This window comes from Lynx rufus, unplaced genomic scaffold (assembly GCF_022079265.1).
Source record: "Lynx rufus isolate CCGP_SWC_20201006 ecotype Redwood Valley unplaced genomic scaffold, mLynRuf1.p SCAF_18, whole genome shotgun sequence".
In the NCBI taxonomy this organism is placed as follows: Eukaryota; Metazoa; Chordata; class Mammalia; order Carnivora; family Felidae; genus Lynx; species Lynx rufus.
In genome coordinates this window covers 25573410-25595231 of record NW_025814832.1, presented here as the reverse complement: position 1 = coordinate 25595231, position 21822 = coordinate 25573410, and the positions used below count along the sequence as shown (strand labels likewise).

Here is a 21822-nt window from a genome sequence, read left to right as displayed (position 1 = left end):
CTCCTTCTCATCTCCCCTCTTTGAGAAGCAAGGAAGGGATAGAGAGGTAACAGTTCCTCCTGTCATGATATGACAGACCTCTGTTCAGCGTCTTACAGCATCTCCAAACATCTAAGGAGTCCTCATTTAATTTCATTCTCCCTCATCCTCCCAGTAATCCCAGGTGACAAAGACACCACAGTATGGGCAACCCCATTTTACAGAAGTGTAGTGACTTTTCCAGGGCCACACAACCAGAAATAGCCTGAGCCAAATTGACACTAGAGTTTTGTTTTGTTTTTCTGAAACTTACCTCTATGCCCAATGTGGGGCTGGAACTCACAACCCTGACATAGAGTCGCATGCTTTACCTACTGAGCCAGCCAGGCACCCTAACACCAGAATGCTTGCTAGAATCCCCTAGTCCTCTTCTCTCCATAGGTAGTGGTGGGTGGGGTCCAGGCCTTGGATATTTGTCCCCAAATCGAGGATGAAGGGGGGAGAATTCTAGGTCAAAAGTCACTAGATCTGATTTTAGCTACTTTCCTCTCTCAACTCCGCATTTCTTCCTACCCTTTCCTCTCTTTTCCAAGGAGCAGGGACCTTGCCTTCTGGAAGGTCTGGGGGGATTCTAGGGACTAGGGCAGAAAGACCCCTGGGTCTCTGGGATTTCTTGTTGTCTGTGATGGGGACTCCCTTTGGACATCCTTCTCACCCCAGCCTCAGCCTCGGGTTGGCTGACCCGCGGGCCGTCACGGTCCTGTCGGAGGGAGTGGGCCCTTCCGGTTTGGTTCAAGTCAGTCTAGGCCTACACCGGGGAGAAAGGGGTTAACGCCAGGTCCCAGGATCAAAGGGATCGGGAAGTTCCGGCGGCCCCCACTGGAGTGGAATGGGCAGACCTGCTAAGTGAGAGTGGTTTGGGACGGAAACGGGGGGCCGTGCCAATCCGCGCTTCACCTCCATCAGCGCTTGGCATCCACTGGTAAACCGCGCCCCCCCCCCCCCCCCCCCCGCCCCAAGGCAGGGTTTCACTCCTCCCTCCACCCCTGTACCCGGAGTGAGCCACCTTCTCCCCGGGCCGGTCGGAGGCCGGCGCTCACCCCCTCCCGGAGCCAGGAGGGGCGTGCCTCCCTCCGGCTGCCCTCCCATTGTCTGTGCGGAGCCTGCTGAGGGGCTGCGAGGGGCGGGGCCGGGGCGGGCGGAGGGAGGGAGGGCGGAGGGAAGGAGGGGCAGGTGGGAGCGGAGGGGGCGGGGGGAGATGCTGAGCCTTCAGGGGCGGAGGAGGCGGCGGCGGCAGAGGAGAGAGCGGGAGGAGGGACGGGAGGCTGGAACAGGGCAGCCGAAGGCCGGGCCAGGTGGCTGGAGCGGGTGCCGGCCGCGCTGCGCTGCTCTCGGTTCCGACGGCCTCTTTCATGCGCTGAGGGCGCCCGGCTGGGCCGGGCCGGCGGCCGGAGGGGAGGCTCCTCTCCATGGTCCAGAAGACCAGCATGTCCCGGAGCCCTTACCCACCCTCCCAGGAGATCCCCATGGAGGTCTTCGACCCCAGCCCGCAGGTGAGGTGTGGTGGCCGGGCCCGAGGGCAGGGGGGCCGCTCCCGCGGACCTTGTGGGGTCGGCTCGAGGGACGCCGGGGAAGAAGGAGTTATGTGCCCGGCGAGGAGGGGCGAGGGGCGCCTGCGCGCCCCCAATCCCTGCGGGTTAATGATTGATGGGCGCTTGGCCCGGAGTTGGGCTGCGGTTTGGCGGAGCGGGGAGGGGGCGATCGGGCCTCCTGTCACCCTCGCCTCGGCTCCCCCGCGTCAGGGTCTCTGCTGCTTGGGTACCGGCTCCATGGGTTGAGAGTGGGGGTGCTGGCGGGGCAGCCGGGGGTTGAGGGAGGCTGGAGAGCGAGCTCAGGCAAAGGGGGCGACGCAGAGCACGCTCAGGGGCGCCAGGCGGGGGTGGGTGGGGCGGGGGAGGTACCGGGTGATGGCCGAGGCGATGGTCAGGGCGGTGCCAGCAGGCCTTCGGAGCCGCAGACACTGGCCTTAGAGGGTGGGGAAGGGGCCAGCCCTGGGCTAGACGCCCCCCATCCTGGCACCTCAGCTACATCCTTCTTTTGGACCAGCTTCCCTACCCCAACACCCACGTTATCTTTCCTACTCCACCCCCCTCCCCTCCCCAGCCTTAGAAAACGCCTCCAAAGTTTGGAAAGTTGGATGGATGCCAACTCACTGTCCTGGAGGGGAAGACGCTGTGTTACCTGGGTGGTGGGGGGTGTCTGCCGCCCCACCCCTACTCACACTTACCTGCAACCTGGGTTATCCCCAGGAAGGGGCATTCTTGGGTGTGGTGTGTGCCCATGGAGTGACCAGCAGTATCTGGGCTGGCTGGTTAGGGTCTGGGGTGGTCGTACCAAGGGATTTCTCTGGGACAAGGCCATTCTCTAATCTGGCAACACTCCAAGGCTAGGATACCATTAACTCTTTTCTTGCCAGTGTAGAGCAACTGTAACCACCATGATAATGTGGTTGATGGGCATGGCGGTGGGGGGGAGCAGGTTAGACCTAAAAATACCTCCCTTCTCCACCCCAGGCCCCTTGGAGCCTGGAGGCAGCTGACTGGAGCCTTCCTTTCAGCTGTCCCTTGTCTCTCTGGGTGCCACTCCCTTTTCCCATCCTGGGGTGGTGGTGGTGGTGGTGTGAAAGAGAGTCTGGGGCTCACTGAAGGATCCTCTTAAGTTTGTAGGGATCCTCAGTCCTAGAGTTTGGGTATTTGTCTGGTTTGAGAGAAGGGGATGGGAGGGAGGATTTTTGAAGGGTTCCCAGGTACCCTTCTCTCCCATTTATCCATGCTCCTTGTACTCAGGCCTAAGGAACCAGAGCCCCTAATGTGACCATATCTAATCTAGCTTCTTTGGCAAAGAAACTCTAGGATTGACAGTGGGGGCAAGGGCTTGGAGGGCCTGAACCCTCAATCATCCCGCCCTACTTTGGAATGGCCTGGGGCCACGTGTGTATATGAGTTAAGGAGGGCAAGGAAGCAGCCCCCTTTACAGGAGGCCTGGAAATACCTGAATGTGTGGCCGCTCGAGAGAGGTCAGACAGGGTCCACTCCACCCAAGCCAGGAGCCCAGCCAGTGAGACTGAGCCAGCCTACCCCAGGAAACAGTGGGGGTTGTGTCCCAGGCTTGTCTTGGGGCAGGGCCAAGGGGCATTGAACTTGATGCAGCCTGGTGGGGACCATGGGGACGGGGCGTAGGCGGTGGCAGCCAGGGGTTAGACAGTGGAAGCTTGATCCCTTTCCCCAAGGGGAGGGGTGTGACCACTGATTGTGAGGAGGGGGCTGAGGAAAAGTCCTGTGGGGTCGGGTTGAGGGCTGCCCACTGGAGTGGGTTGGGGTTAGATGTTTCCTTTCTGAATACAGTTCCATGCCCCCCCCCCAGCCCCCTCCCCGGAAATCTAGTTTGGGGTCTCCCAGGGCCGAGAGCTGCCACTCCCCTCCCCACTCTGCGGAAAAATGAAGGCAAGATTCGGTCACAGGAAGAGCTAAGCTGGGCCTGGGTTGGCGATTCCTCTTCTCTCTGGGGGCTACAGGCATACTCGGCCCCCCTGCTCCAGCTAAGGGGGAAAGGGAGGGGGACTCTCCCCAGCTCTCTCTGCCCCCCTAACACTGCAGGCAGCCTCTCCCTTCCCAGGAGGCCTCTGCAGCCTGCCCAGCATCTTAATTAGCTTTGCTGCCTAATGAGCCTCCAGCTTCTCAGTGCCTCCCCGTTCCCAGCCTCTCTGGCTTGGTTTGGGGGTTTCCGTGTGTGCTTCCTGGGGCTCTCTTGCACTGTCCCCCACCCCAGGGCTGTGGTCTGGGCCTTCCCTCCCCTTAGGGCTGTACCATCTCAGGAAGAAGATGGGGGGAAGGGTTGTTCAGATCAGGGGCTGATATTCCCAAGGCTTGGCTGTAGCTCTGGGCTTGATGGGATGAGGGTTGGGAAAGGCCCTTTCTGATTCCACTCTTGTCCCTTCCTGGCTTCTCCAGGGCAAATACAGCAAGAGGAAAGGGCGGTTCAAAAGGTCGGATGGGAGCACGTCCTCGGATACGACATCCAACAGTTTTGTCCGCCAGGTAATGAGGAGGCTGGGCTGAGAGAAAGGAGGTGGCTGGTTGGTGGAGACCAGCATTAGTGAGCTGGATCTGAGGCTTTCTCCAGGCACCCACCCCCATGTCATTTGTCACCTGCCTGGAACCACCGGATCACCCTTACCTCCATGACCTCTGCATATACTGTCAGCTGCACCCACTCCCTCAGCCCCCGCCCCGCCCCTCCCCCAGCTCCAGGCACCAGCCCCTGCTGCCTGCCTGCGTCATCTCTTTCAGGGACAGCCTGCCTCCTTCTAGCTTGCTTCGGGCTGTCACCCACTCCCCCTGCCGGCTGTCTGCTTCCATGTCCTCCCCCAGAATCTGTGACAGCGTGGGGTAGAAGCAAAGCCCAAGAAATGTAGAGCCAGGTCATCTGGGTCCCTAGAGCCCTGGGTAGGTAAGGGTCAGGGAAAGGCCCACGGCATGTCCAGCTATGACTGGTCTTTAATATGCAGAAAGTGTGTTGGTGGTGGTGAGGGCAGGAGGGAGTTGGTTTCAGAGAGCAGCACCCCTGAGCGAAGGGAGATAAGTGGATAGCTTTCTGGGGTCTTCTGTTCTCAGTCGGGAAGATGCCATTCTCCTCTGTGTTCTCACTCTCAACCCCAGGCCATCTCAGGCTCAGGGAGAGGCAGCCAGAGAGGCATGTGGTTGCTATGACTACAGAGCATCTCAACAAAGCCTGGTACCCAAAAAAGGCGAGAGAGGCTTGGGATCAGACAAGGAAAGGGAGTGTGCCAAAGAGGAAACGGGCAGGGCATATGAGGGCAGAGGACAGTAGGGAGGTCAGCCCCCCTCGGGCTGGAGAGAGAGAGAGGTGCCACGCAGATCCACCACAGATTGGAGTGAGCTCTTCTTTTTGATTCTTCTCTCTCCACGACGGTTGGCACCTGTGAGCTCAGGCCTGACTTGAGAGGGTCAGACAGGGAGCCCTTCATCCCAGCATCTTCCAAGTACACAGACGGATAAGAAGTCCTTTCTTCAGTCTTTTCCTCGTTCCTCCTGTTGCAGGGCTGGACCAGGGCCAGGGCTAGGAGGAATGACACTGTGCTCGGTGTGACGCCTCTTGACAGAGAAGGGCCTTGGTTCCTTCACTGTTTGCCACCACAGGGGATCAGACCCCAGCCTCTAATCCTTCCTCCTCTCAGCTCCCTCTCTCTGACCCCCAGTAGGTGGCGGGGAGTGGGGGAGCAGGCCTTGCCACATCTCTGAGCTAAATATACCCTAGCAGTTTGCACATGTAGCAACTCTGCTTGTAACCTGAGCCCCCCGGGGGAACGGGCAGTTTGGGCCACCCCCTAGGCCAGCAGGGCCAGGCACTGAGGGCGCCGGGATGGAGGCGCCCAGCCGGACCCTCGTAGTGGTGAGCTAGGGATGGGGTAGGGATGGGTGGGAGCAGCCCCAAAGGGAAAGCTGGTGGGGGGGGGGTGCTCACTCCAGCCTGTCTCCTTGTCTCCTCACCATTCCTGCTCCTGCTCCTTGTCTCTGTGCGCGCATGTCTGTGTGTGTGCGTGTGTGCATATGTGTGTTAGGATCAGTACATGTCTCTCAGTCACACTGTCTCTGGGTCTGTTTCTCTGGCTCTCTGGGCATCTGTCTCCCTGACCCTGAGTACTCCCCTCAGGAGGGGTGGAGAGTGGTAGATTAGCTGGTTTTTGCTCTCCTTCCTTTTTGTCTCTTTTCTTTTGTAAATTTTACATCCAAATTAGGTAGCATATAGTGCAACAATAATTTCAGGAGTAGATTCCTTAATGTCCCTTACCCATTTAGCCCATCCCGCCTCCCACAACCCCTCCAGGAACCCTCTGTTTGTTCTCCATATTTAAGAGTCTCATGTTTTGTCCCCCTCCTTGTTTTTATATTCTTTTTGCTTCCCTTCCCTTACGTTCATCTGTTTTATATCGTGAAGTCCTCATATGAGTGAAGTCCCATGATTTTTGCCGTTCTCTGACTAATTTCGCTTGGCATAATACCCTGCACTTCCATCCACGTCGTTGCAAATGGCAAGGTTTCATTCTTTTTGATTGCCGAGTAATACTCCATTGTATATATACCACACCTTCTTTATCCACTCATCCATCGATGGACATTTGGGCTCTTTCCATACGTTGGCTATTGTTGATCCTTCTTGTCTCTTTTCCACCTTCCATTAGCGTCTCCACCCCCACCCCGATCTTGGTGCCTTCACTGAGTCTCCCATTGTTGTGACCTGGCTGCTCAAGGAATGGGCAACCTCACTAGCTAATGACCAGGTCCCTCTGGGGGAGGTGGGACTTCGTTTTTTCTCTTTCCTAGGTCCCCTCCTTACCAAGCTAATGGGCATTCCTGGCCAAGTGACCCTTTCATGGCCTCAGGAAAGAACCGTCACATGTCTGCAGTGCTGCTCTTTCCCCACATCACCTCCCGCCCCTGTAGCAACACCACCACTTCCCAGTCACACAAATTCACACCTCCTGGATCCTGCCCTCACGTGCCACACATCGTCAGGGACACTGACACCTAGGGCGCTCCCCTGTTTGCGCTCATGTGCCCCTTTATGCATTCAGTCATGTATATCCAGCACATACCATAGAATGCACCCTTCTAAACACATTTGAAGTTGCACATCCAAGCACGCCTGTGAATAAGCATGTTCATTGACACTTTGGGTCTGGACAGGTTACATGTCTCCCACATGTGCCCGCATCCCTGACAGAGTTTCTTGTGCTCTGGGATGGTCAGTGTGGTCAAGGCCAGCTTCCTGGCCTAGCCAGACTTCTGGGCCTGCCTTACCCCGAGCAGCCAGCAGCCCTAGTATTGGAGAGAGGGCCTGCCCCCTGTTCCTGCTCTTAACTTGCCTCTTTTGCCTGCACTACCCCAGGAATCTTGGGTTCTCTTTTGGATCTCGTGAGAGCCTGAGGGTTGGGGCTCCTCTGATTCTGGCCAGAGCAGTAGGATTCTATCTTCCCTCACCGTTGAGCAGAAGATAGCAAAAGTTTTGGCGGCTCCGTCATGCAGAGCAAGAGCAGGCTGCCCTCTGCCCACAGCGCAGAGACCTCAGGCCTAAGCTGGTGGCTACTGTCCCTGGAAGGACTCAGTGGGCCTCTGCTGAGTCTATCTCAGCTGGTGCTGGGGGCAGGGGAGGGAAGGAAGAACTGGGAGTGGAGACTCGTCCCCTGGCACTCCTCCCCTGCGCTGTGCCCCTATCAGGTTCCCACCCCTCCCTGGGCCCCAAGCAGCTGTCCTTGGATCTGCCTTAACCCCCTGCTTGCTGCTGTCACCCTTCCTAGGGCCACACTTTCCCCAGGGGCCCGCAAATCTCAGTCCCTGGCTTCTCTCATCTAATGCCACCTTTTCCTAGCCCCTGTGGCATCACGCTGGGCTGGCTGGGGCTTGAGGCATCCGTGATAGGTTGCTGGCACCTCTGTGCCTTCCGAGGCCCAGGAACTGGGAGGCAGTGTTGGCCCTGAGCTGGCCCTGTGTCTGTTTTCAGGGCTCAGCGGAGTCCTACACCAGCCGTCCATCGGACTCTGACGTGTCTCTGGAGGAGGACCGGGAAGCCTTAAGGAAGGAGGCAGAACGCCAGGCATTAGCCCAGCTCGAGAAAGCCAAGGTGAGAAATACAGAATCAGGGGGCTGTCCTGGCATTATTTCTCTCATCCCCAGGCCTTAGAGATGGCCTGGATAGACCCAGGGTCAAGTCTTGTCCTAGCCACTTCTTAGCTGGTGTACCCCAGGGCCTCGACGTGCCTCTGTCTTACAGCTGTAAAATGTGGGCTATGAAACTTGCCTTTTTAGATAGTATAAATAAGTGCCTGATAGTGTTTCTACACGTAATAAGAACTTGAGACTTTCGACTTCTTTCTGGAGTCATACTTCCTGGGCTAACTCTTCTTAGCTGTGTGATCTTAGGCAAGCCACTTAACCTTTCTGAACTTTAGTCTCATTCACTAAAATACAGATAATAATAGTAGTTAGCTTCTTTTTTGTTTCTTAAAAGATTTTAGTATTTTTCTTTTAAGTAACCCCTACACCCAATGTGGGGCTTGAGCTCACAACCCCGAGAACAAAGAGTCGCCCACTCCACTGACCTGAGCTTGCCGGAAGCCCCTAGTAGTTAACTTCCTAAGGTTTTTGTGATGCATAAGTGAGGTAATGCTTGTAAAGCATGTAACACGATGCCTGGAGCAGTAAATGATAGCTACTGTCATTATTATTATTATTACTAAGATTTTTCTGGGTGTCATTCTGGGCTAATACCTACCGTCCCCCGTGGCCCCCTCCATCCTGAGAAGGCTGAAGTCAATTTTTATTTTTTTATTGTGAACTTTAACATACATACAGGAACACTACTGAAACCACTCAGTATACATTTTAGCGATCAACCAAACAAACCTCCGCATCATGCCCCCACCTCCCCCCAGCACATTACATTGTGGTTTAACCCTCTGGTTGTTATCCTTCCCATGCACCTCCTCTAGACCAAGCCGGTGGCATTTGCTGTGAGGACAAATGTCGGCTACAACCCGTCTCCGGGGGATGAGGTGCCGGTGCAGGGAGTGGCCATCACCTTCGAGCCCAAGGACTTCCTGCACATCAAAGAGGTGGAGAGAGCACTTGGTATCTGGAAGGAGGGCAGGGGGTGGGTACCAGGAGATGGGCAGCCGGAGCTCCGAGCCAAGCAGAGCTTGGCGGAATCCGCTGTGTGACCTTAGACAAATCTCTTCACGTCTCTGAGCCTCTAATTTTCCCTGGTAAAATGGGGTGGCGATGCCCAGGTCACACAGTTGTTGAGAGGGTTTGTGACGAGGTCTGGAGGTGGAGAGGCGGCATGCAGGCACACGTAGGGGTCAGCATTTACTCCTCTCCCTGCCGTTCGAGGGTAGGGTGGGCACGTGGTGGGACAGGGATGTGCTGGAGGTAGGGTGGTCCACGGCACAGGCAGAGCCAGGGGCCGGCTCTTTGAAGGTGCCGCCTCCTGGGCAGGGTTGGCGGGTCCAGCAGCTGCTGGCTCGCCACTCCAATCTCCCTCTTGGTCTCTCCCACCCCACCCGCTGTTGTTTGCAGAAATACAATAACGACTGGTGGATTGGGCGACTGGTGAAGGAGGGCTGTGAGGTTGGCTTCATCCCCAGCCCCGTCAAACTGGACAGCCTGCGCCTTCTGCAGGAACAGAAGCTGCGCCAGAACCGCCTCAGCTCCAGGTGTCTAGCTGGGGACCGCAGAGAGGCCATCCAGCTGGGACTAGGCCTCGGGGGTTGATCCACTGCCCTGAGCGCACAGAGCTGCCTCCGGCATCACCAGTGGGGCTGGAGGGTCTCCAGGGGAGTGGGGGGCAGGCAGCACGGGAGAGAACAAGGCTCCCCCACCCTGACGCCCACCCCTCCGCTCACAGCTCCATTTGCCTCTCTGCCCACACAGCAAATCAGGTGACAACTCCAGCTCCAGCCTGGGAGACGTGGTGACTGGCACCCGCCGCCCCACGCCCCCTGCCAGTGGTAAGAGCCGTTGCCACCTTAGGGAACGGGGCCGGGGGGAGGCCGTTGGGAGGAGCTCCTCGGTGGGGTGGTCTCCCATCGCCTGTCCCCTCCTCTCCCTGCAGTAGGGGGCACCCCAGTCCCGAGTCCTCCAAATACACCCAGCGGTACCCCCCTCCGTGAAGAGTAGGGTACCCCCCCCCAGCTGGGCCCATCCGTGCCCATTCTCTCATGTCTCTCCTTCCCATTTCTTTGGTAGCTCCGTCTCTCTGCCTCCCTCCCCCACCCCACCCCCATTCATTTCTCCTAGCTCTGTTCCATTCACCTCTTCTTCTCTCTTTTTTCCCCATCCCATCCCTGCCTTCTGTACTGTGTCTCCATGTCCATCCCACTCCTCCCCACCTCGCCTCCCTCCTCTCTCCTGACTGCGGTCCAGGTAATGAAATGACTAACTTAGCCTTTGAACTAGACCCCCTAGAGCTAGAGGACGAGGAGGCAGAGCTCGGGGAGCAGAGCGGCTCTGCCAAGACTAGTGTTAGCAGTGTCACCACCCCGCCACCCCATGGCAAACGCATCCCCTTCTTCAAGAAGGTAATTCGTGCTGGGCCCTGGCAAGGGGGCGAGGGGTCAGGGCCCAGCTCTGGGGCAGGAGGAGGGGACCAGGATGGATTCAGATGTGGTACCAGCCTGATTCTGTGGGGAGCAGGGCCTCCTGCCAAGGAGCAGGGAGCGGGTGGGGAATGGGCACAGCGGGCTCCACACACAACCCCACCCTGGCCCACCCTCCAGGAAGGGACGGTTCTTGCAGCTGAAACACCCCTGCTCTTGGCAGCCGGTACCCCCTGCCCCCACCACCACTGGAATCAGGGTCTGGTGCTAATGAAACCTGGCCTCATCCCTCGCTAGCACTGGGATATTCCATGTCCTCGCCCCTGCATGCAAAGGAGACACTGTGATGGTGTCCCTTCTTTGGCCTCTGTGGACTCTGTGGGTCTAGGGTGGGCACATGAGGGTCTCCTGGCTGCATAGCAGGACGGTTAAAGGAACCTTTAAAATGGGAAGGTTCCTGGACTGCATTAGGGGTAGGAGATGGGCACCAAATTTGGGGCTGTCACCCTTCCCAGCTCTTTCCCAAGACCCAGAAAGGGGAAGGGTATGTCTGAATATTCCCAAATCCGCTGGATTGACTGTCAGCCCTCCCAGCCCTGATTTAGGGCCACCTCTGGCTCCCCCTTGGCATGGGGTCCCGTCCCCTCTCTCTGGCTCTGTCTGTCACTAACACGCATGCCCTGTTATCTCTCCTCGTCTGCCCGCTCTCCCTCCCTCTCTTGTCCTGGTTCCTTCCTTGCCCTCTGCCCCTGCCTGGGTGCCCTTCCCTCTCTCCCCCACCTCCCCACTCTTGGCAATCTCTGGACCCAGCCAAACAGAAGCAGAAGTCGGTGAGTATCACAGCTTTCTGTGTCCCCCTCCCCACCTCCTGGGATGAGCTAGTGGGACCTTCTAACACCCATTCTTGTGCCCTCCCCACCTCTCCCCCGTCCCACCCTTCTCTCAGCCTCCCTGATTCTCCTTGGCCATCCCTCCCCATCCCACCTCAATCCCCACATCTGGGCTCTGGGACCAGGGGGAGGAAAGAATGCATGGGGGAGCCTGGAGGCTGGGGAAGAGGGGCTAATGTCATCCCCACTCTGGGCTTTCCCTTCCCTGCTTCCCCCTCAGACAGAGCATGTGCCCCCCTATGACGTGGTACCTTCCATGAGGCCCATCATCCTGGTGGGACCGTCGCTCAAGGGCTATGAGGTAGGAGCCCCTAGAGGGGAGTGGACCCAGAGGGGCCCAGACCTCCAGAGAGATGCTACAGAGTTTCATACCCCAGACAGATCTCCTGGAAAGGCCCAGATTCCCAGGGTATCTCCCCAGAGGGCTACAGACCTACAGGCCCAGAGGGGCCTGACCCACAGGGAGACCCATTCAGAAGTATCTGGTTCCCCCCACCCAAGACCCCCCCCCCAAGAAGGGTCCCCCCCAGAGATACCACCTAGAAGAACCTTTGGAATCAGAGACCCCATTGGAAGCTCCTCACACCCAGAAAGAATTCCCCCACCCCCCTTAGAGGCCCATTTATCTCAGGAATTTGAGAAGAAAATAGAATGTGAGGGTGTAAATACTCAGCAGCCCACCCACACCTGACTTCTTCCCCCCCAACCCCCAACCTCAGGTTACAGATATGATGCAGAAAGCTTTATTTGACTTCTTGAAGCATCGATTTGATGGCAGGTAAGACCCCACTCTCACTCTAGTCCTGTGCTGCTGGGGATGGGCAGGGTGGCTTGAATGATGATTCTGGGACTCTTGGACTGAGGTCTAGGACTTGGAGCCTTGGGAGTGGGCAGCGGATTCTAGCCCATCCTGACCCCTCAATCCCCCTGTCCCATCCCTCAGGATCTCCATCACTCGTGTGACAGCGGACATTTCCCTGGCTAAGCGCTCAGTCCTCAACAACCCTAGCAAACACATCATCATTGAGCGCTCCAACACACGCTCCAGCCTGGGTGAGCCCACCCTGCCACCCCGCTTCCGGGCCCAGACCTGGGAAGGGAGGGAGGAGGGGGGGCATCTCCAGAAGTGTTCCATTGCCCACCGTCTCTTGGGGAGGCTCCCCTACATTCCCCCTTCCCCATGACTCCGTGTCTCCCAGCTGAGGTTCAGAGCGAGATCGAGCGAATCTTCGAGCTGGCCCGGACCCTTCAGTTGGTTGCTCTGGATGCTGACACCATCAACCACCCAGCCCAGCTCTCCAAGACCTCACTGGCCCCCATCATTGTTTACATCAAGATTACTTCTCCAAAGGTGGGTGCGGGAGCCTAACCCTAGTGGGGACAGTAGTGCTCTGGAGTCGGGTGGCCTATGTTTAAATCTCAGCAGCTGCTTATTAATTCTGTGACTGAATCTCCCCGAGCCTTATTTGCCTGCTCGGTGAAACTCCATCAAATGGACATTGTGAAGATTGAACCTAATGTGAATGCTTAGCACTTAGCAAAGTGTCTGGTATAATGTGCTTCCTCATGTATTAGCTAGTATAAATACCATTAATAGGGTCATGCAGGCCAGTCCCCTGTCTCCACTCTGGTTGACCTCCCATCCTTGGTCGAGGAAACTGAAAGAATTCTGTGCTTTTTGTTGCAGTGTCACCCAACTGCTTGGCAGTTGGGAGGTCTTTACTGTCATTTGATTTTGTCCCTTTTTGCTGCACTGTCCTCACTTGGACCTTGATAGAGATGAATCGGTAGGAAGGCTAATTTACTTATTTTTCCTACTGCAGCTCTGTGAGTTTTTCCTCCTAGATGTTAGTGGGGGTTTGAGAAACGTGGAGGGCGAGTTCAGGTGCGGTATTTGAAGTTAGAAGATAGCACTGGGTTCAAGTCTTTATTAATTAATTCATTAATTAAATTTTGTTGTTTGGTTGTTGTTGTTGTTGTTGTTGTTTATTGAGCTTGGGATCTCTGGGGGATTTATTTAGCCTCTGAGCCTCGGTTTCTTCACCTATAAAATGGGAATTAAAAACCCTCCCTTGTTATCATTGAGAGGATTTCAGGTGATAATGTAAAGAGCCCAGAGTTCTGTCTGATTCATGATGGCAACCAAGGGCGGTAACTCTCATTTCATGATGCTACCCAGTTCCTTAACCCTAACGTTTCTGAGTCCTCAGTTTCTGATGAGCTAAAAGGGAATGATAGGATTTAAGTACTTCCTGGGGTGGTTGAAAGGATCAAATGAAATAATGGATACAAAAGCACTTTGTGAGCTAGAAAGTAACAGATACTTCAATTTCTCCCACTGGGCGCTGACGTTGAGGGTGGGGACTCTGGAGTCAGAATGCCCAGAGTTTACCAGCGTTGCTGCTCCCCAGCTCTGTGCTCCTTTGGCAAACCCCCTAACTCCTCTGTGCCCGTTTCCTCGCCTGCAAAGTAGGGATCCTCAAATGGTGGTGGTGAGGATTGCATAAGTGAATTAACCAGGCAAAGTGCCTGGTACCTACCAAGTTCTACAGCTATTACTTTTTTATTTTTCTTTTTTTAAGATTTTTGTTTTGAGATGATTCCAAGTCTAGAGAAAAGCTGCCAGAATAGTACAAGAACTGCCATTCTTTTGACTGCCCTTCACTCAGATTCACTCATTTTTCAACAGCTTTGTTGAGATAATTCCCACACCGTTCAATTCAGCCATTTAAAGTATATTATTCAATTTTCTTCAGATTCACTAATTTTGGACACTTTGCCACACTTACTTTATCTTTCTGTATATATGTATTGTTATGTGTGTATATATATTTTTTCTGGACCATTTGAAAGTAAATTGCGGATATCATGTCTTTATTCCTAAATACCTCATCATGTATGTTTTAGCAGCGAGGATGTTAACTTATATAACCATAGTACAGTTGCCAAATTCAGGAAATATTATATTTTAAAATGTTTATGGGGCGCCTGGGTGGCGCAGTCGGTTAAGCGTCCGACTTCAGCCAGGTCACGATCTCGCGGTCCGTGAGTTCGAGCCCCGCGTCAGGCTCTGGGCTGATGGCTCGGAGCCTGGAGCCTGTTTCCGATTCTGTGTCTCCCCCTCTCTCTGCCCCTCCCCCGTTCATGCTCTGTCTCTCTCTGTCCCAAAAATAAATAAAAACGTTGAAAAAAAAATTAAAAAAAAATAAATAAAAATAAAAAAATAAAAAAAATGTTTATTTATTTTTAAATGCTAATTTATTTTATTTTATTTTTGAGAGACAGAGGGAGAGAGACAGAGAGAGAGAGACAGAGAGAGAGAGCGAGCGAGCACGGGTGGGGGAGGGGCAGAGAGAGAGGGAGACACAGAATCCGAAGCAGGCTCCAGCCTCCCAGCTGTCAGCACAGAGCCCAAGGCGGGGCTCGAACCCACAAACCATGAGATCATGACCTGAGCCGAAGTCGGACACTCAACCAACTGAGCCACCAGGGGCCCAAATGTTTATTTATTTATTTTTATTTTTTTTTCTTTACACAATTTATTTATTTATTTATTTATGTATGTATGTATGTATGTATGTATTTATTTATTTATTTCGATATATGAAGTTTATTGTCAAATTGGTTTCCATACAACACCCAGTGCTCAGTGCCAAATGTTTATTTTTAAGAGAGAGAGTGCACATGCATGAATGGGGGTAGGGGCAGAGAGAGAGGGGGGCAGAGGATCTGAAGCAGGCTCTACGCTGACAACAGAGAGCCCCTGACAGCAGAGAGTCTGATACGGGGCTTGAACTTGAGAACTGTGAGATCATGACCTGAGCCAAAGTCGAACACTTAACTGACTGAGCCACCCAGGCGCCCCAAGAAATATTGTAAAACAGTCTGTCATTTTTCATCAGTTGTCTCAATAATGCCTTTTATGGCAATTTCCCCCTCAACCCAGGATCATGTGTTGCATTTAGTTGCTTTATCTCTTTAGCATTCTTTTTTTTAAACGTTTATTTATTTTTGAGACAGAGAGAGAGACAGAGCATGAACGGGGGAGGGGCAGAGAGAGGGGGAGACACAGAATTGGAAGCAGGCTCCAGGCTCCGAGCCATCAGCCCAGAGCCCGACGTGGGGCTCGAACTCACGGACCGCGAGATTGTGACCTGAGCTGAAGTCGGATGCTTAACCAACTGAGCCACCCAGGCGCCCCTTTTTAGCATTCTTAAACTGGAACATTTCCTCAGCCTTTCCTGGATTTTCATGACACCGACATCTTTAAAGAGTACAGATCACTGATTTAGTAGACTGTTCCTCAGTATGGGTTTGCTTGATATTTCATTGTGATGAGGTTCAGATTTTGCGTTTTTGGTGGGAATAGCACCAGAGCGATGTGTCTCTGTTGTGTAATTGGTGATGTTAACTTTGATCCTTTAGTTAAGGCTGTGGCTTTATGTTTAGCTATTATTTACCATTATCACTGGTAAATATTATCGTTATTGAGATGAGAGTAGCAATCGTGGCTCCCTAATGGGATTATTGTCTGGACAAAACGAATCGACCACGTAGAAAGCACAGCATGGTGCCTGTGTAGAGCAAGTGTCCCATAAAGGCTGGCTGCTGCTGTTAACGTGGAGATGTCTGCCTGGAGAATGAAGCTATGAAGAAGGTTAGAGGGTTCAGGAAGGAGAATCACCCTCTTTCAAACAGCCACTTCCCAGGAGAGCCTGAGCATTGTGGTAGGACGGACACGGGGCAGGGGAGGTCATTTCTGAAGACGTGGCCAGGGCTGAGAGTCCTCTAACATCCCCCCAGCTCTGACACACTGGGGCCAACCAGGACCTGCCTCTCTGATAGGATGTGTTGCGGGGTCCCTCTAGCTCTTCTTCTCTCCTCCCAAACCAGGTACTTCAGAGGCTCATCAAGTCCCGAGGGAAGTCTCAGTCCAAACACCTCAATGTCCAAATAGCGGCCTCAGAGAAGCTGGCGCAGTGTCCCCCGGTGAGTGCTCAGACCCAGGGAAAGGGAAAGGGGGACATTCGGGTTGTCCTGTTTCCTCTGGCCTGCGTCAGAGACAGAGTGACCAAGAGCACCAGGGTGGGGTCTGTTAGAGTGCCCTGGTCTTGAGGGGAAAAGGGTGCTGGACCCCGGAAGCACCACTTCTCTGTGGGGAGACAGGCCCCTCTTCCAGCTTAGGTTGCCTTCTACCTAGAATGAGAGAGTCGGGCTATTCTGGGTGCCAAGACCTTTGGCAGTTCTGACAATGTATGTATCTGAGAGTCCTCCGCTTCCTGGACATCCAGAGGTTTCTTTTTAACTTTGTCCTTCAACCCCTTGACTCCACCCACTGCACCCAGGCCACACCCCTCACCCCCTTGGTCACGCCCAGCTCATCCCAGCCCTGCCCCCTAACCCCGCCTCCACAGGAAATGTTTGACATCATCCTGGACGAGAACCAATTGGAGGATGCCTGCGAGCACTTGGCCGAATACTTGGAAGCCTACTGGAAGGCCACACACCCGCCCAGCAGCACTCCGCCCAATCCGCTGCTGAACCGCACCATGGCTACTGCAGCTCTGGCCGCCAGCCCCGCCCCTGTCTCCAACCTCCAGGTACAGGTGCTCACCTCACTCAGGAGAAATCTCAGCTTCTGGGGCGGGCTGGACGCCTCGCAGAGGGCCAGGTCGGTGCCCCAGCAGCAGGAGCACGCCATGTAGGTGTCCCATCCATCTCCCCTCCTGCCCAAGCTCAGGACTGGAGCTCAGGGAACATGGGGAAGGAAGGGAAGAGCTTTATTTTGTAAAAAATGTGGTGAGTGGCAGCTTCTGGTGTCTGTGGTTTTTGATGGGTTTGGGGCTGGCTCATGGTGCCTCCCTGGGCCTGGTCCCATAGGACTGTATCTGCTGCCCTAGGAGATTTTGGATATGAGGCCTGACTGGGGCCTTACTATGAGACAATTGACTAGGAAGAAAACATAAGGAAGACTGGTATTTTCATTCACTGGACTCCACACTCATTTCATTTTTATTTTTATTTATTTTTTAAAGTAATCTCTGCACCCAGTGTAGGGCTAGAACTCACGACCCCCAAGATGAAGAGTCACATGCTCTACCAACTGACCCAGCCAGGTGCCCCCACACCCATTTTAGACCCCACAGAGGTCACAGCATTTTAGACCCAACAGAGCTAGGGCCCTCAGACCCAGGGAATCCCACGGAGCAGGGCCATTAAACCCAAAGAGACTGTCTCCTCTCCCAGAGCCCTAATCCCAGGAGTTTCCTCAGAGGGGCCCCAGAATGAAGTATCTTCTATGAGTTGATGCCATACCTCCCATCTTTCTCCCGGTGAAACACATTCCAGGGAAGGCCCTCCTGTGGGTGCCCTGCCCTGGCTCAGCCTCCTCCCATGGGAGCTGCTTCCCATCTCTGAGCTCGCACCACTATTTGGTTCTAGATTAGAGCCAGGAGAAAGCCAAGAAATCATGGTCACACAGCTTGAAGTGGCAGGGGATGGGACCAGAACCCAGGCCTTCTTGCACCTCACCCAACCACCTCCATGGTGACAGTGACCATCAGATCACCTTCATGTGGCATTTGGTGCTGAGGATGTTGGGCCACCTCATTGTCTCTACTGGGGGATAGAGACCCATTGGCTTTCTCCAGCCTGCTGCTTCGATCTTTGCTGGGGGCACACGGGAATCTCATCAACCTTGGAAACTTTGTTCTCTGACTAGGGACTGGCTAGGGGAAAGCGTAGGGGTTCTGGGAGCCTGCGGTTGGGGTCTGGTTTGGGCTGAAGGAGCTGGGGTTAGTGAGCTCTGAGCTGAAATTCCCTGAGTATATTTGGAAAACTGGGGCAGTGACTAACCCAATCAACCACTAACAAGTGGCGATACTAATGAGCTGTTAATGATGATTTAGCCCAAGACAGCATTAATGACGTGCATTGAGGAAGCAATGACAAATTGTTCGTGGGCTCTCTACCATGGTTACCGGAAGAGTTCGTGCCTCCTCATGTCTTATGAATGTTGGGTGCCTCCCGTCCCAGTAGAGGAGCAAATGCCCAGAGGTCTGTCCTCTGGCTGGGCTGTAGAGCCGTTTGCCTGACTGCCCATCCCCTAGAGCCAGTACCCACCTCCTGTAGCCAGGCTGCGTATCTTGGTGCCGTTACTAACCTGCCTTGCTTTGTTGTGTCTCTTTCACCCCTGCCTGATCTGCATGGTGTGTGCTGTCCGTCTGCTAACCAGGGACCCTACCTTGCTTCCGGGGACCAGTCGCTGGAACGGGCCACCGGGGAGCACGCCAGCGTGCACGAGTACCCGGGGGAGCTGGGCCAGCCCCCAGGCCTTTATCCCAGCAGCCACCCACCAGGCCGGGCGGGCACCCTTCGGGCACTGTCTCGCCAAGACACGTTTGATGCCGACACCTCTGGCAACCGAAACTCTGCCTACACGGAGCTGGGAGACTCATGTGTGGACATGGAAACTGACCCCTCAGAGGGCCCAGGGCTTGGAGACCCTGCAGGGGGCAGCACCCCACCAGCCCGGCAGGGATCCTGGGAGGATGAGGAAGAAGACTGTGAAGAGGAGCTGACCGACAACCGGAACCGCGGCCGGAATAAGGCCCGCTACTGCGCAGAGGGTGGGGGTCCAGTTTTGGGGCGCAACAAGAATGAGCTGGAAGGCTGGGGGCGAGGTGTCTACATCCGCTGAGAAGCAGGGGCCACACAGTGGGGGGGAAGGGCTCTGAGCCCGGGGGGAGGGGCGGGACAGAGGGGCTCACCACAGGGATGTATCTTTCCTCCAGGGGGCGCTGTCTCCCACCTTTCAGATGCCTTTGCTCGATTTTTGGGGTTTCTTTGGTGGTAGCATCCCACCTCCTGGGATAACTTTAAGCCCCAACTGTAGGTTTTTCACTTACCTGCTGTGGATGGATAGGGGGATGCCCACCTTTCTGCAGTGTCCCCTCTTCCCCACATCAGGGGGCTCTCTCCCCTCACTCCCAGAGAAAAGGTGCACTTCCTTAACTCTACTTGGGGCTCTAAATAAGGGTCCTACATGGGGTAGCCCTTTCTTTCCCCAACCTGGAGTATTTGGGAAGGGTGGGGGGGCTTTTCCTGGAGAGGGAGACCACAGACTCTTTCCCACGAGGGCTCTCTTCCCCAAACCCCAGGTCCAGAGTCCTTCACCGTGCCCACCCCTTCCCCAGCTTCCTGGCAGCGTTGTCTGGTGGGTGGAAGCTATGGAACGGAAGCCCCATGGGGAGCTTGTCTTGGGGAGGGGTCTGGGTAGAAGGGGATAGGCATCAGATGTAGTGCCCTCTGCCTGCCCAGGACCTAGACCCCTGAGGAGTGGGCAGCCCAAGACACTGCTACCCACCCCACCACTTCCATGCCTCAGCCTTCGCCTACCCCAGGAATGAGCTTTGCCTACAACATCCTTTGCCTACTGCCGTCTGAAGAGGGGGGCCCCTCTGCGTCTGAGCCCCCCACCCTGTTTCACCTGGGTGTGGCACCCATGGAACACTTTAGTCCGCCTCATTTTGAAACCAAAAAACTGCTCCTTCACTCTCACCCGGAGGCCCCAGGGGAGAGGCCCTGGGGGTGGGTGCCCAAGAGGCGATCACCACCCCAGCGGTTGCCTCGGGACCTCGGATCTCCCCTGGGGGGCTTGGCTGCTGCTGCTGCTCCGGATTTGCCTCTTGTGACCCTGTCCTTACCCATGTCCACTCCCTCTGGGAGAGGCCTTGGTACCCCCTCTGCCCCGGAGTGTCCCTCTGCCTAGCATCCCTACAGCCCAGCAGCCCTGCCCCTCTCCAGCACCCAGCTGGGCCAGAGAGAGCCGATTGTGCCAACGAGGACTGGGCCCTGCCCGGCTGCCCGCCTCAGGGATGGGCACCTCATGCCTGTCTCGCCACCTCCTGTGCCAATGTTGTCCCACCCCCCCACCTGGGGTGGGGTGCATCTTCCACTTACTGGTTAGAAGACACCACTGCCCAACCTTCCTCCCTCCCTGTCTGGTGTCCTGTGCCCCCATCTGTCTGTCTGTTTGTCTGTACTCCCCTAGAAGTATTTTGCCACATATAAAACCGCCGTCCTGTCCTTTGCAGCTGCCTCCCGAGCCTGCTTTTTTTGTTCCTGCCACACGGTGGCCGGCCGGGCATGTGGGAGTTGCCCACATGCAGGGGGAGAGGTAGAGGTGGGCGCAGGAAGCTGTGCCCCAAGTTGTTTACTCAGCAGGAGAGATGGTACTTTGTTTTGTGGCTCTGATGCATTATGATCAAGCTTGATGGGAGCTGTGTGGCCGGTTTCCCCTTCCCATTCAAGCCAGCCCCAAGTCTTAACCTGTTACCCCGTAAGTAGAGCCAGGAAAAATGCAAAGCTGAGGTGGAGAGATGCGGTGTCGCGGGCACTATTCAGTGGGTAAGATCCAGACCCACTGGCACGATGTCTTAAGGGCATGTGCTCGTTCTTCTCCTGTGGCCTCTACTGCTTCCCAACACCTGAGAGAGAGCGGCTGAGTTCCTACCAGCTCCCTCATCCACTGATGCCCCGCTAGCCAGCTTTGGGAGAGGGGAAGAGGTCTACTTGGGGGGCGGGGGAGAGAGAACGGGGACTCCCCCAGCCCCAGCCTGAGAACATCAAGAAGGACAAAGTCAGCAGGTGACATTACCAGCTGGCAGGATGTGGACCTCTGACCGTTGTGACTGCTCTCACCTGTGTCTCCCTCACATGGCACTCGCCATGGCATTTCTCCATTCTCTTGGTTCTTGTTTCTGGGATGGTGGACCTGGGGAACTAGAGCTCCTGGGTCCCTCATCTGAATGCTTCTGCCCAAAGTGTGTGTGTGTGTGTGTGTGTGTGTGTGTGTGTGTGTGTGTGTAGGGCAACAGACATCTAGGCCTTTCAGGTGAGGGGTTAACAGACCCAAGTGACTGGCCCAAGGTCCCTGGGAGTTGATGGCAAAGACTGCTGGGATTGGATTCCAGTCTCTGCCTCCCAGCCTAGCTCTCACCCCACTGCCTTTCAATGGAATCAATCCTTTACTCCTTTCTGAACATTTATTGAGCACCTACCAAGTACCAGGCCCAAGTCTGAAAGGGAGCCGCAGACAATTCAGGACATCATGATGAGCTCTCTGCTGTGAGAAGCACGGGGTTCTGTGGGAACCTGGAAGAAGGGTAATGCCCTTAACCTGGGGAGGACAGGAGAGGCTTCTCAGAGGAGGTGAGGCTCGAGTGGAGTCTAGAAGGCTGGTTAGGAGTTAGCCTGGGGGGAAGTGTTCAAGGCAGAGGAAGCGGGTGGCATGCGTGGCATCTTCTTGGCACTTCACAGGCAAAGTGTGCTTTCAAGGTGATGGTCAGAGAGGGGTCAGCAGGACCAGGTCACGGGGGCCTTGAGTCATGTTAAGGAGTTTGGGCTTTGTCCTGAAGCTAGTGTGCAGAAAGTGAAGGATTGTAAGCAGCAATGGCAAAGTTGCCTTGGTTGCAGTTTGGAGCATAAATTGGAGGGCCTGCCCTGGAAACGGCTGCAATACTCCAGGTAAGAGGCGGGGGGCGGGGTTGCAATGGGCCACAACAGTGGAAGGGGAAAGGAGGCAGTGGCTGCCTCCATCTAGCAGGTAGAGTCAAGAGCTCTCCAATCTGGCTCTTGGAGGTGGCCAGAGAGAAGGAGGGAGGCAGGAGGGAGGCATCACGGGGTGACTCTGGGCGATGGTCTTTCCAGACATAGAGGAAGCAGGTGGAAGAACCAGGTTAGAGACAGAAATGATGTCTAGCTTTGGACAAGGTGGGT

The 21822-nt window shown here is 55.2% G+C and overlaps 1 protein-coding gene across 1 annotated transcript; it reads left to right on the top strand.

Annotated features, from left to right (window-relative positions):
• Positions 1-1308: 1308 nt before the first annotated feature.
• Positions 1309-18742, top strand: CACNB1 (calcium voltage-gated channel auxiliary subunit beta 1). Its single transcript, XM_047080519.1, has 14 exons — positions 1309-1532; positions 3990-4076; positions 7561-7680; positions 8549-8671; positions 9135-9271; positions 9489-9565; positions 10964-10983; positions 11264-11344; positions 11763-11821; positions 11987-12096; positions 12243-12394; positions 15937-16032; positions 16458-16643; positions 18278-18742. Exons 1-14 carry the CDS (start codon positions 1449-1451, stop codon positions 18740-18742), a joined length of 1797 nt encoding a protein of 598 aa, XP_046936475.1. The 5' UTR covers positions 1309-1448.
• The last annotated feature ends 3080 nt before the right edge of the window (positions 18743-21822 follow it).

Bases quoted from the DNA above. Each gene is read 5' to 3' on its own strand.
- CACNB1 (XM_047080519.1), top strand. From the start codon at position 1,449: ATGGTCCAGAAGACCAGCATGTCCCGGAGCCCTTACCCACCCTCCCAG. The intron at 1,533-3,989 runs GTGAGGTGTGGT...TGGCTTCTCCAG, and splicing joins TCTTCGACCCCAGCCCGCAG to GGCAAATACAGCAAGAGGAA. The intron at 16,644-18,277 runs GTACAGGTGCTC...TCTGCTAACCAG, and splicing joins CCCCTGTCTCCAACCTCCAG to GGACCCTACCTTGCTTCCGG.